Source organism: Penicillium verrucosum (assembly GCF_028828655.1).
Source record: "Penicillium verrucosum strain IBT 35672 chromosome Unknown utg000004l_segment0_segment0, whole genome shotgun sequence".
NCBI lineage: Eukaryota > Fungi > Ascomycota > Eurotiomycetes > Eurotiales > Aspergillaceae > Penicillium > Penicillium verrucosum.
The window spans coordinates 3,116,701-3,130,269 of record NW_026643213.1 but is presented as its reverse complement, the minus strand read 5'-3'; the positions used below and the strand labels follow the sequence as shown (position 1 = coordinate 3,130,269).

Here is a 13,569-nt window from a genome sequence, read left to right as displayed (position 1 = left end):
CTTGTACGAAGTTGTCGAAGCATCGGGCTTTCGCTGAGGCTCAAGAGGTGGGTCACGGCTTACGTACGTTAGTAGAGTTAGCATCGAAAGAAACATAAAGACATTTGTCTCTCATTCTAGTCCCACTGCTCCCTACTGAAAATCTCATCCATACTCTAAAAATGACTACCTTCTCAAAACCCCACGGCTGGAAGCAAGCAGAGTCAATTTTAGCTTTCTATCCAGAATTCGAGATTCTTCAGAAGCAGGAGGGTCCGTGTTTTTGCTATGGAAAGAAAGTGGTGCCGGTTAGTCTCGATTTAAGCACTTCGGCGGCGTCATGGTACGATCCGAACTGAGCCCTAGATGAATCCGAAGCTGAGGTCAGCTGATCGGCCCCATGGCCGACTTCAACACCACTTCGTAACAAGCGCCTAGGATCACGTGACTACATGATCCAACTGAGCGCTCGACCTCAGTCTCAGTTGGGCCTGAGCAAGACTGATCACTGTAACTACAGTGCGAGTCTCCTTAGTATATAGGAACTCAAGAAGCCATTGGTATTCTTGTGTTCAACTCATTGTTCATAGTGACTGCTTAGAACCCGCCTTCTTAAGTCAGTTAGGTCATCAGACCTAACACTCGGTCACATCTCCGAATGCCCACCTTCCCCGCACAGTGCCTCACGTTCACGAGGTGCAAGTGCCTGAGCGCGGCTTTGTGCTTGAGCAGGAAGTTCTGGGTTTTCATCAATCACATGTCCACATCAGTACAGAGTTGATCAGCATGTTGTCACCCGCGCGTCCTTGCTCGGCAGATGGCGACGACGCGTCGGACCTTGCTCGATTGCGTGGTGACAGTGTCGACGATCGAGGCGAGCCCCCAAGAAGCAAGAGGGCGCGAACACAAGAGCGTAGAGCGATGCAGGCATGCTTTCGATGTCGCAAACAAAAGCTACGCTGCCTTGGTCGCCGGCCATGCGCAAGATGCGTCAAGGCGAACAAAGAATGTGATTTCGGCAAAGGGAACGCGGGCAACATCGCTCACCCTCCGAATGTCACCATCGGCACTGCGCAACAAGATGAACAACAGCTTCAACAAGAGCGTAGAGCGATGCAGGCATGCTTTCGATGTCGCAAACAAAAGCTACGCTGTTTTGGTGGCCAGCCATGCGTAAGATGCGTCAAGGCCAACAAAGAATGTGATTTCGGCACACCGGGACAAGCGTCCGCCGCCCCGAACTCAAGCACAAGCACGAACGGGAAGGTGGTTGAGGATGGAGATGGGGTGGCGGCTGGAGCTAGATTGGAGTACCTGGAAAGCCGCGTCGCCAACCTGTTGGCTGGTCTAGACGAGCCCGGCGCCAGCGGGGCCGATACTCTGCCTGCTCCGGCCGCAGCTCCGGCCCCGACTCCTGCTACAGCTCCGTCTATAGCCCCGCTCGCCGCTCCAGTGGTAGCCCCCGTCACGGCTCCTGCTCCTGCTCTTGCTCCTGCTGCTGCTGCTGCTGCTGCTCTTCCGGTGCCCGCGCCGCCGACCTACGATGCTACAGCCTTTACGAATACTGCTACATCTGCTCTGCTCTCCACGTCCGGTCCTCCAACGACCCAGGGGCTAGGGCAGGTGAGGTTTGGCAATTCGCCAGAAGTCAACTTGATCTCGCCGCATTCCTATTCCAGCCGACCCGAGACAATATCGCCATCAAGAGAATACGACGCAGGGGGGCGCAGAGAGCATAAGGACAACGAGGAGGAGGCCGAGGAGCGGCTAGCTTCGGCCACCAGGGATAGATTTGAGCCCCCCTTTCAGGCACTGGTATACCAGGTAAGTCTGTCTGACCTGTTTTCCTGTGTGAAGGGTGGTAGCCGCTGACTCGGCCAAGCCATCGGTCTGGGAGAACCGGGAAGGATCAAAGCGGAGCTCGCCTCTCCCTGATGAACAACCAGTGCGCCCTGCCCCCATGCCACAATGGGGTGTACGAGATGAACCAGTCACCTCGGGTGTGATCGACCTTGACACGGCTAGAACATTGTACACATTGTCAGTGATCCGGCGCCCCTCTCTCCACCTTCCCAACTTCATGAGCGACCACGCCGCTGACGTTTAGGCTCTAGTTTTATGAATCACTGCCACCCCTTTTTGCCCATTGTCGACGTCACCCTTCCCGACCCATTTACCTCAGTCCAGCGCTATCCGTCACTCTTCTCCGCAATCTTGGCAATCTCCGCGCGGTTCTACCTCCGTCACTCGACCACATCGCACGTCATCGACTCTTATGTCCCAGCGGCCCTCGCCGATATAGCCGAATCTCACCTCGCCCATACCTTGCTCCGGAAAAAGCATACCTTGGCAGACGTGCAGGCCATCTTGCTGCTTGCGGCTTGGGGATTACAGAGTGGTGGAAAGGGGCCCGACGCGTGGGTCTTGACGGGGCATGCGGCGCGTGTGTCTAGGAGACTGGGGATACATCGGGCCGTTGGGCAGGCTGTGGCTGCTACCAAGAGGGACGGCTCACAGCTCGAGGCTCCGGTTGATGAGATGGATGCGGCCGTGCGGCGACAATGGAGAACGTGGTAAGTGGCTACTCTGACCTGACTACCCTTTGGGAAGGAACATATAGATCTTGTGGATGGGCGCCGGCTGACATCGTTTGTTACAGGCTGGCTTGGTTCAGGTACATCCCTCTCCTAGGTCCTGTTGATATCTGATCGGATACGAGACACGCACGTGAATGACTGACTCGGTGCAGCTTCGATTCCTTCCTTTCATTCGGGTTCGGTCGACCTCAATCCACCCAGTTCGAGTCTATCGACGACCAAGCTTTCCTCAAAGCCCGCCTATCTCATCCGCTCCCCCGGCCAGGCACTCCAGCCAGCTTGTCGCTATATGGCGACGCGTATATTGCAGCGACGGCTCGATTGGCTCGTGTCGCTCGATCATTCGTCTTGTGGGTAGAGGAGCAAGCGCCAGTTGGGTCTCTGGACGACCAGTCTTTGTTGTCGATGTTGTCGAATCTGAACGGCAGGTTGGACGACTGGTGCAAGCTCTGGGTCTGGTCCGGTATGTCTCTTCCTCCCACCTCTGGGTGTTGTTTCGTGTGGAGTCTCGGCACTTGGGAGGGGAAGGATGGTGGGATGTCTGTCGTGGTATCAGGCTGACGTGACAGGATCGTCCCATGCGCTTTATCTCGGCGCATCGGCACGTATAGCCCGACTGCAGGCCGAGCACCTTCGCCTGAGCATCAATGCCATGGCTCTCCGTTCGTCGACCCACAGCGACGGTCACGAGAGCAGCGTCACATACCTTCGCAAAGCGCTCAACGCAGCGAAGAGCACGATCCAAACACATTTCGAATCGAGTCAGACCGATCTCGCTCTGAGCTTTGCTACGGACGTGAGTCTGCGCTCTTCTTCTCTGCCCACCTCGTCTCCTCCTCCTCAGGCTATCGTCCCGTCATGGCGTCGTCGTGCCTTGCCGTAGTCCGAATACCATACAGGCTCCTTGCTGACTAGGTGATTATAGTACATGACCATGGCCTTTGCCCAAGCTGCAGTCTTTTTGATCCGCTTGACAAAGGCATCTCCCCTCGTCCAGCGGGTAGTCTCGCTCGACCCCGCGGTCGTCAGCCATTACCTCACAATGTCGGTGGACCTGCTCGAAGTGGGCGACATGTCTGAAACGCGCTTGTCGACCTACTTTGCACGGACTATCCGAGGAATTTCGCGTGCCGCGGGACTCGCTATTCGTCCTGATGATTCCACGACTACAGCCGGTGTGGCTGGGGACGGACGAGGAGATCAGCCTTATGTACCCGAGCAGTCAATGCCGCCGGTGAGCGCGGATGGTGCAGGCGACGCCGGACTCTACGACGCCGACACGTTCTGGGCGGGACATGATCCCTTCGACTTGAGCTGCGTGCTGGGCCTGTCGGGTGTTGGTGTGGCGCAGGATACGGAGTGGCTCGACCCGGCTCTGGGGAATCTGGGGTCCTTCACTCAACTTGCAACGCCTTGGAATATGATCTTTGGTACCGGGGAAGGGTCTGTCTGACGTCGGGACCCATGTTGGCGGACCAGTCCTCTTCCGTGGGTCGTTTGCATTGCGACGCTACAATACATACGTGGACGGTGTAATTTGCACGTGGCCGCCGCGGTCATACGTAGTCCCAAACCCCCTCAAGACTATTTCCCTTCGTATCTCAAGTCGTGCAGGACAGCCCCAGTACACGACATCCGCTTTCCCATACCGTCCCAAATGTCACCTAAGATGCAGAGCAGTGGTGTTTCGCGCATCTATACGCACATCATGATGCCAGATATTCACACACTGATCGATCCCTGGACTGCAGGGGATGATCAGGTGATTCTCAGTGAGCGGATCATGTCGATTATACAATAACCCGTGAGGGTACTCAGTGATCAAAAAGCGGCAAGAGGTGAGCACTAAAACGGAAAGGGAAAGGTCTTAAGTGCCAGGCATTATTATCCGGTATGTATGTACGTCTCCAACCAAAAGATCTGCAATTTTTCCAATTTCCGACTACTCCGTAACTTACTATTATTCGCTTTTGTATGTGGAATTCGAAAATTTGAAACATCTGCAAGTTCCGTCACAGTATCTCGGGCCGACAATGGACCATTATCATCACTTATTGCTGTATTTGAAGTATGATTGACCTTTGACTAACCATTCTAATTCTAAGTTATGCGCAGGTCCCCCGCTCCGGAGTTCCAGTGAGCCCGGAGTCTCAGGGGTCGCGGGTCTAAACATTGCCCCATCTTTTCTCCGGCGGGGCCGTCGGCCTTTTATCGGGGGGCTAACTGTATGAGGAGAGATCTTCAGGATAGATGCACTATATTGGATGGAAACCACTTTGTGAAGGATTGGCAACCCGTTGCAAGGGTTATGGCAAACAATGTCAAGGTCTCAGAGTCCGGCTGCGTAGAGAGGTCATCTTGGAGATCCAGATATAAAAGGAGGCGAGCTTCTCCGATCAGTATCGCACTCAAATCATTACCACAAGCCCACTTCAGTCTTAAATAAGCTGAGGCATCAGTTTTGCCTACATTATGAAGCTGTCCCACACCCTGGCAGCGTTTCTACTCCCCCTTGATATGCATTGTATCAGCGGCGGATGTGAAAGCATGGAAGTCCCGCAATATTTACTTCGCCTTGACTGATCGCATTGCCCGTGGAAGCGATGATAAAGGTGGAGATGCCTGCGGCAACCTTGGAAACTACTGCGGTGGAACTTTCCAAGGGTTGGAGTCCAAGCTTGACTATATTAAGGGGATGGGATTCGATGCAATCTGGATCACCCCAGTCATCGCTAGTAAGTTCGATTAGTTCCTCAGGCTGTTCTGTTCTCGACCACACGTATCTAATTGCGTTACCATTTCTATAGATGCGCCAGGTGGATATCATGGATATTGGGCGCGGGATCTCTATAGCATCAATGAGAACTACGGCACCGCTGATGATCTCAAAAGTCTAGTTGATGCTGCTCATAAGAAGGCAAGTACAATCCATGGCGATTCCTCTAGTCCAAGTTGGAAGGTACTGACTGGCTTCGAAAATAGGATATCTATGTCATGGCAGACGTAGTCGCCAACCACATGGGAGGCCCCATCAGCGATAACAAGCCGGAGCCATTGAACCAAGATAGTTCCTACCATCCCAAATGCACAATCGACTACTCAAACCAGAATAGTATTGAAAACTGTCGTATCGCAGCAGACCTACCTGATGTGAACACACAGAGTCCCGAGATCCGGACCCTCTTCCAGAAATGGGTCAAATGGCTCATCGCTGAATACGGGTTCGACGGCTTGCGTATCGACACCGTCAAGCACGTTGAAAAGGACTTCTGGTCAGCCTTCTCCTCCGCTGCCGGGGTTTACACCATCGGCGAAGTCTGGGACGGTGACCCAACCTACCTTGCCGGATACGCAAAGGATATGGACGGCCTGCTCAACTACGCAGTCTACTATCCCGTGAACAAGTTCTACCAGCAAAAGGGCTCTTCTCAGGACATTGTTGACATGCATGATAAAATCGACACCGCTTTCCCTGATCCCAGCGCCCTGGGCACGTTCATAGACAATCACGACAATGCGCGATGGCTGAGCGTGAAGAATGACAAATCGCTTCTGAAAAACGCACTTGCCTACGTGATTCTCGCCCGGGGTATCCCGATCGTCTACTACGGCACAGAACAGGGTTACGCCGGCGGCAATGACCCCGCAAACCGCGAGGACTTATGGCGCAGCAAATTCAGCACTGACGCGGACTTGTACAAGGCCATCTCCCTGCTCTCGGCGGCGAGAAAGGCTACTGGCGGCCTCGCTGACAACGACCATGTCCATCTGTACATCGCGGACTCGGCATATGCATGGAGCAGGGCAGGTGGGGACCTCATTGTCCTTACGTCCAATAGTGGATCTGGGTCTGAGGATAAGCACTGCTTTGACTCTAAAAAGCCTGGTGGGACGTGGAAGAATACCTTTGGAGAGGGGACAATCACCGCCGATGGAAGTGGAAAAATCTGCATCTCTATCTCTAATGGTGAGCCTGCAGTGCTGGTTGCAAGCACTTAGTTTAGAGTGACTAGTTCTCTCTACTCGGGTCTTCATAACCGCCTAGCTGCACTGATTTTCAGGCTTTGTTCTATTCAGTTATGCGATAGTCCCGATCATGTTGTCAAGCCTACTCCCAATCAACAATATGGTTGTATTGGCGCAACGACATTCTGTTTTAGATGTTCTTGTCATCTTTCATTTCTGTATTTAATGTACTTGACTAAATCGAAGACTCTACCAGCTGAAGACTGTAACACTGTGTTCGTTTTTATCTCAATTTCCGCTTCTACCCCGAGATCCATTCGATTTAGAGGCAGTTACTTCATCTTGTAGTAAATTAAAATTGAAAAAAGTCACCCACAAAATATTCTCCATGGAACTAAAGTGGACTAGTTCAGTATGTAACCTTCACCGAGTGAATCTCAAGGGTGCTGCGCTGGCATCACAAGTACTTATGGCATTTTACCATGGGTCAGTTCTACTACTCATGGAACCGTAAATCATACAAACCTGCCATCTAGAATAGGTAGGGTCTTCCCTCGAAAAATAAACAAAATAAAAATAAAAATAAAAACATACAACAGCATGTCTAAGGTGGTGGTCACCTAGCGCCCACGATTCGGGCGTGGGCGGCTCGCCGCTCTATTCAGGACACTCAGGGCAGATATTCACCCACCTAAATATTCCTCACCCAAATATTCAGCCTATATAGCAAAAAAAGTACATTTCCCATCATAAACAAAAAGCTATAAGTATCCTTATTTTCCCGTCCTTTTTTATTTCTCTAGCCTCGCTTTATCACTATAACCTCACTACGTCACTCTAGCCTAACCTCGCTTTGTTATAAGTAAAATGCGTATAAAATATAACCAAACGTTCAAATATATGGCTAATGTTGTGGATTTTAGGGAGTATAGTAATAATAAAATCCCACGGGTAGTGCTACCACGAATAGAATCTAGTTATAGTGATAAGTTACTTATTTTCGACGAGTAAGTTGTGAAGGATATGGCGCACATTCTCCCGGCCAAAAGACCATTATACTAGAGCACATGCTCTGATATGCCCGGGACCAATATATATATAGTATCGCACATGGTTATGTGAAGGGCTACGGTCGAATTGATTCAATTGGACGGTGCCTGCATGCTGTTTAACTAAAATGTCAAAATGCAAGGTTGCATACATGGTATGATACCATGAAGATCATGTGACTTCGAGAAGATATGCCTTATGTAATCAAGCTTAGTCAGTACCGCACAGAAACAGCGGTTTTTATCATTTAAGCCCATACATTTCAATACGTCAGATTTCTGTCATAATTCTTAAAATAGCCGTGCCAAGCGCCCAACACCAGGTCCCCTGGTGTTGGTGTGCGCCCCACCAGATACCAGATTTTCACCAGATCCCAGATTTGCAATTTTATGTATCCTTTATATGACTTCCCTATACAAAAGGTACTTAGTTACCCTATAGATATAACATGCATTTTCTTAGCACTCGAACTAGCTAAAGTAATAGAAAGTATACGAATATATATTAAAAGTCTAGCTTAATTAGTTTAATGGTAGTATTAATTATTAGTATCTAATATAAAAGAAGAAGAATAATTTCAAAATGACACTATATGAAGGCTATACAGGGGAAATAACCAGGTACTTTCTTGAATTTAGTGTACTTAATATTTCTTACCAAAGTTTGGTTAAATAATATAGACTTCCTTTACACTATATATATCTTCTTATATTTGCCCTAACTAGTTCCAGTGCTGAGAAAATGTATGTTATGTTTACGGGGTGTTTAAGTACCTTTTGTATAGGGAAGTCATACAAAAGATACATAAAATTGCAAATCTGGTATCTGGTGAAAAATCTGGTATCTGGTGGGGCGCACCAACACCAGGGGTGCCCGAAGTCGTCCATCCCTATTTGATCAAGTTAAAACTCTCTTTCTCCACATATTGGCCTTGGTGTCTGTTTGGCCAGCCTAGTCAAATCTCCACTTCTCTTTTTCCGAGGTCCCATATCTGCACTCCGATCCCGCGTTATTCTCTTCACTTCAACTTTGGCTCTGGCAGTCAACTGAATCAATATGGACAATCAGAACGCAACACTCTTGAATGAGCTCCATAGCGACCTTGCTCGGAAATACCAAAAACATGCAGCCGCGGTTGAGACCATCTGGAAGTCGTTTAGCCCTGACGAACGAGCAAAATGTTTCAAAGCTGGGGCTGCAGATGGTGCTGTGTTGAAGCACCCCTTGGACCGGTCTCTGGGAGATGTCTACAAAGTCATACCAGAGTTGAATTTAAACGATATCATGTCCAATCCAGACTTCCTTTTGAACATCCTCAAATATCGAGCCACAGCGACCCTCTTTGAGCAGTATTGTGCAGGCGTCAATGGCGGCCCCGGAGATCATGCCATGATCGAAGAGTCGATGCGCAGGGGGCTTAAACACACCAACCCCTTCAAAAACTGCTACACTATGTTCCAAGGCTCCATGTACGCCACATCTTACGAAATCGTGGCTAAAGAGGCCCTCGCCGTTTTTGAACCCGCTATTCGCGCGCGCGTCTGTGTTCCACAGTCGGTCGGAGAGTTTGTTATGCAAAGGCAAATCTACACCTTGCAAACCCTCAATATTCTCATCGAGGATATTCTGGAGCGAGGCTCGCAAAGTCGAGCCCTAAAGACCCCAAAGAAAAAAAAAGCCCACTGACGTCAGAGCGGCGGCTCTGTCGAAACCAACTACCCAGAAGAAACGTACACCTTCCGACCTGGTCGTCAGTACTCGTGACCACCAAGACACACTTGAAGGGTACATTGGTTTGCTCTCCACTGAGCCTGTTGTGCTTGCTCACGATGTGAATATCTGGTTTTTCAGCCGCCCAGAACTCGTCCCTGACGAAAAAGGACGCCGATTGCCTGTTCATACCGATAAATACATCAGTGCTGCTGTTTTCGAGTCAGTCCACAGTTCAATTCAGGCAGCCGCCGTTTGGAAATACATAGCTAGTATCCTCGAGCTGCTTGAGAAATCGGCTGAGGATAAGGCCTCTCGAGCTATTCTCCTTCAGGAGATTTCCAACATATGCCAACTCGAATTGAATCGTGCGCAAACCCTTTTCAAGCGCCATGTTCAAACTTCGACGGGATCCAAGTGGTTCAAGCGAACGTCCAACGTGTATGATAGTGCCGGAAATCCGCGCGTTGGCATAAAAGGCAAACCGGAAGACATTGCCACATCTGACCCACAGCTTCATTATATGTTGCGTCTCTGCCAGCCAAAGCTCACTATTCCCAACGCCACAGCCTGTATCACGAAGCTCAGCGAGTATCATAAATCTCACCCCCAGGAGCGGGAGGAGCTGGAGGATAGAGAGGCCGACGCATTGGGTGACCTGGCTATCATTATTGGTTTTATCCAGGACTTGTCTTCTGTGATTCCTATTCCCTCATTTTCCAATAACAAGGGTCAGATGTTTGCCTCGAAAGCACAGGAATTGGAATCCGAGTTCAACCAAGTTAAGGATCAACTTGACTTACTCGATTTTGTCGTTCCTATCGACAACCTCCTAGAGCCAGGAGTGGCTAGTGGAGCTTTGAAAAAGCTGGACCAATTTGCCATCGAAAAGTTTGGCACAAAAATGGGTTTCTTGTACCAAGACATGGTCACGGACTGCCTGTCTCGTATTCAGGATCAATGCAATGAGGCCAAGGCTAAACTGGCCCAGGGGTTGAAGGCTGAGTGGTCTTCTACTCCGGTAAAGACCCCGGAGCCGACAGTGGTCCGAGTCGAACAGCGGAAGCAAAAGGAAAAGACACGTCCCTCTCATTCGTCTATCTACGATATTGTTACGCCCAAGCTGCCTTCTCCGCAGGAGCCTGTTTCGCTCCCACGGACCTTCAAGATCGATGAGTCGACTGCGGAGATCTTCGCAAGGTTATTCAGCAAATCAGAATCGCGTGGCCCAGTGGCCTGGGCGGCCTTTGCTGAAGCGATGGCAAAATTGGGATTCTCAATCTCGCCTAAGTATGGCTCGGTTTATACCTTCTATCCACCGGACAGCATGACTGTAAAGAAGTCATTCACTGTGCATAGACCACATCAGTCTAAAATGGAGGGATATCGAGTCCTTATGGTGGCCCGGCGGTTGAGGAGTTTGTATGGATGGAGCGAAGAGACCTTTCAAGTTAAATGAGTGGATTAATAAGGTAGCATGTTCAATACAGTTTAAAGTCCGTCTGAGTTAGCCATTATTCTTATATCTGAAGGACATGTAAACTGAAAGAAATAGCAAATATTCCGTAGTATACACCGTACGAAGCCGTCGCTATGAACGTCCTTTCATTTGGGTTGCTTCCCATCTGCAACTTTCTCTTTTCACTGGCATCTCTTCTCTTTCTCCTTCTCGTCTCATCCTTCCTCTCCATTACTCTTCTCTTCTTCGGCCTCCACTGCGATTCCATCCCCCATATTTCCCTCTCCTCTTATATCCTACTGTTTCAGTCCGCTACATCCAAATCGACGACGAACTTCCCTCAGATGAGCGCGCCATGCACGCGATTTGCGACGCAGATTATTTTCCACCGCGATACCAGCTTGCTGAACGACAGATATACTCCCTACGTCAGATACCAGCGGGGCTATGGAGCTGAAAGGCCGGTGGACTTCAGTCGAACGAAAGTGCTATCCACATGCCACTCCTTTTTTGGCAGGATACAGTAACTCTGGCTTACAAAGTCGAGGTCATGAACACTTCTTAATTATATGTGTAAAGTGTTGTGCTACCGACCAAAAGCCGACATCTTCGAACAGCGTGCTGCGACTGGAGATTCATGGGACGAGCGAGAGTCCCCTAGCTTGGTTGATATCCTTGGAATCTTCAAGAATACAACATTGAACCGAACAGCGAAAAACGATATCACACTGGCCAGGGACATGGTTCCTTGTTATATGCAAAAACGTATACGTTTCGAGAAGCAGCCTATTATGATTAAAATAACATGCCTATAAGAAGAAATCAGTATAGGAGGGGAAAGACACGTTAGTAGTTAAGGGGCATATAGGATATTTAGGTGTAGTATGGTGGTGTTTAGGGCATTCAGGTGAATGGGCTGAATGGGCTGAATGGACTAAATAGTAGGGAGGCAAGAGATAATATAGAGAACAAAAAAACATACAACAGTGAGGATTCGCTGGTGGTCACCCACCCAACTACTAACTCACCGGCGTGTGGCTTGAGTACGGCTGAGCGGACGGGAAGCCCTATTTTCCACACCCTGTGGTCGTATGTATTTATTTCAACTGTAAAGGAGTATATGTACAAAGTATAGCAAAGTTATATAACCGGGGTAGAAACGGCCCGGACCGCCAGGGCTTTGTTGTTGTTGTTGTATTGATTAACGTCCATATGGTGACGGGCGTAGCCCGTCCACCGACTACCTCCCTTGGGGTATCGGGACGTGCTAAGCTATGGTATTATATATATTAATGTGCCTATAGAAAGCAACTCTTTTAAAGAAAAAGGGTGCTAGGTCCCTAGTTAGATGCCCGTCCTTCTCCGCTAGCTAAGAAAGATATAGTTAATATTAATAGTAGGGTAGTCCTACCGTAGGTTTTTAGGTAGTATATCCTATTTTAGGGCGGTATTACGCCTATATATTAAGAGGTAGGAAGCCGAAGCTACCCTCGATTCGCGCCTATATAGGTAAAGAATAAGAGTAGTAAGAGAAAGTAAAGAGGTAAGTTAAGATAAAGGAGATAGGGAAAGAGGGCGAGGGGAGGGGAGAGGGGAAGAATATATAATACGGGCCTAAGGGCCTTACCTTATATAAATAACGACGTAGAAGCCGGTAACGCGTAAGAGCTCGTCGAACTTAAAGGGCCTAAGTCTCTAGAGATAGGCTACGGCTATATCCCGGCCTACTAAAAAGAAAGGAGGCCTATTAGACTAGGCCCGGAAGCTACGCTACGCCCTATAGTAAAGTATAATATACTCTAATATCTTAGCCCTCCTATAGGAGTAGGAGAGCTTAGCGTTATTATATCGGAATTTATAATAGTACTAGCTAAAGTCCTTATACGAGGAGCGTAGAGCGAGCTAGCGGTATAGGGTAGGTCGATAAAGGTTAAGTTCTAAGAGGTCCTTAATTTTATATACCCCTTACTACCGTTAATATTATACCGATAACTTTAAAGAGGCTCCCTACTACTAGGCGTAGCGGGCCTCTTTTCGAAGATCCCGGTATATAGAGCGGATTCTACTAATTATAGGAGAAGCCTAGGGGGTAAGTCCTTATATACCGTAAAAGGCGTCTTAGTTAGTAAGATAGTTAGCTATATTATTACCCTCGATACCTATATAGCCTAGGGACTATCGTATATAGACGATCCGCCGGGCTATCATATTATAGTAGCGGATAAAGGCCTACTACGAGGTAGGAGGGGCGTTACCCTATAGCCCCTAAATTACTAAGATACTATCGATATAAAGCTATATCTCCCTTACGGGGAAGATCTTAGCGGCTCTCTCTAGTCCCCTTAGAGCCCTAACCGCTTTAGAGTTAAAGATATAGTGAGATTCGTGAAGTATCGCATGGTTTCTATTATGTTAGGAATACTAATGTCTAAATACCCTGCTAGTACGGGTACCTATAGCACCCGAACGTATAGGTTCGGGCCTTAGCATATCTTATACGGATATGTATAAGGGCCAATAATGCAAATCTAGTTATATAAGTAGCCTCTAGGATCATATCCTCCCCTACCGAATTAGAAACGGCCCTCCGTTTCTTCGAATAAAATAGGTAAGTAGACGTATAGGCCCTAGAGGCGGTAATAAAGGGGGTTTCGGATATACTAAGTCTATCGGGGATAATAGGGTATATTAGGATATTAATAAAGGGAAGTATTCGGGTATATCTATATCCGTTCGGGGATATCGGAATATATTATCTTTTAATAAAAGAAAGTTCGGCTAAGTAAGACTAAGAATAACTTTATAAAG

At 48.8% G+C, this 13,569-nt stretch overlaps 3 protein-coding genes across 3 annotated transcripts; all 3 read left to right on the top strand.

Moving 5' to 3' along the window:
* Positions 1–765: 765 nt before the first annotated feature.
* On the top strand, positions 766–4,029 carry N7516_010479 (Zn(II)2Cys6 transcription factor; the record flags this gene model as incomplete). Its single annotated transcript, XM_057223197.1, has 7 exons — positions 766–1,803; positions 1,862–2,019; positions 2,094–2,552; positions 2,639–2,653; positions 2,729–3,039; positions 3,146–3,372; positions 3,502–4,029. 7 exons carry the CDS (start codon positions 766–768, stop codon positions 4,027–4,029), a joined length of 2,736 nt encoding a protein of 911 aa, XP_057070418.1.
* Positions 4,030–4,233: 204 nt separating this feature from the next.
* On the top strand, positions 4,234–6,575 carry N7516_010478 (uncharacterized protein; the record flags this gene model as incomplete). Its single annotated transcript, XM_057223196.1, has 4 exons — positions 4,234–4,348; positions 5,108–5,311; positions 5,384–5,493; positions 5,559–6,575. 4 exons carry the CDS (start codon positions 4,234–4,236, stop codon positions 6,573–6,575), a joined length of 1,446 nt encoding a protein of 481 aa, XP_057070417.1.
* A 2,073-nt stretch (positions 6,576–8,648) lies between these two features.
* On the top strand, positions 8,649–10,761 carry N7516_010477 (uncharacterized protein; the record flags this gene model as incomplete). Its single annotated transcript, XM_057223195.1, has 2 exons — positions 8,649–9,237; positions 9,287–10,761. 2 exons carry the CDS (start codon positions 8,649–8,651, stop codon positions 10,759–10,761), a joined length of 2,064 nt encoding a protein of 687 aa, XP_057070416.1.
* Positions 10,762–13,569: the final 2,808 nt, after the last annotated feature.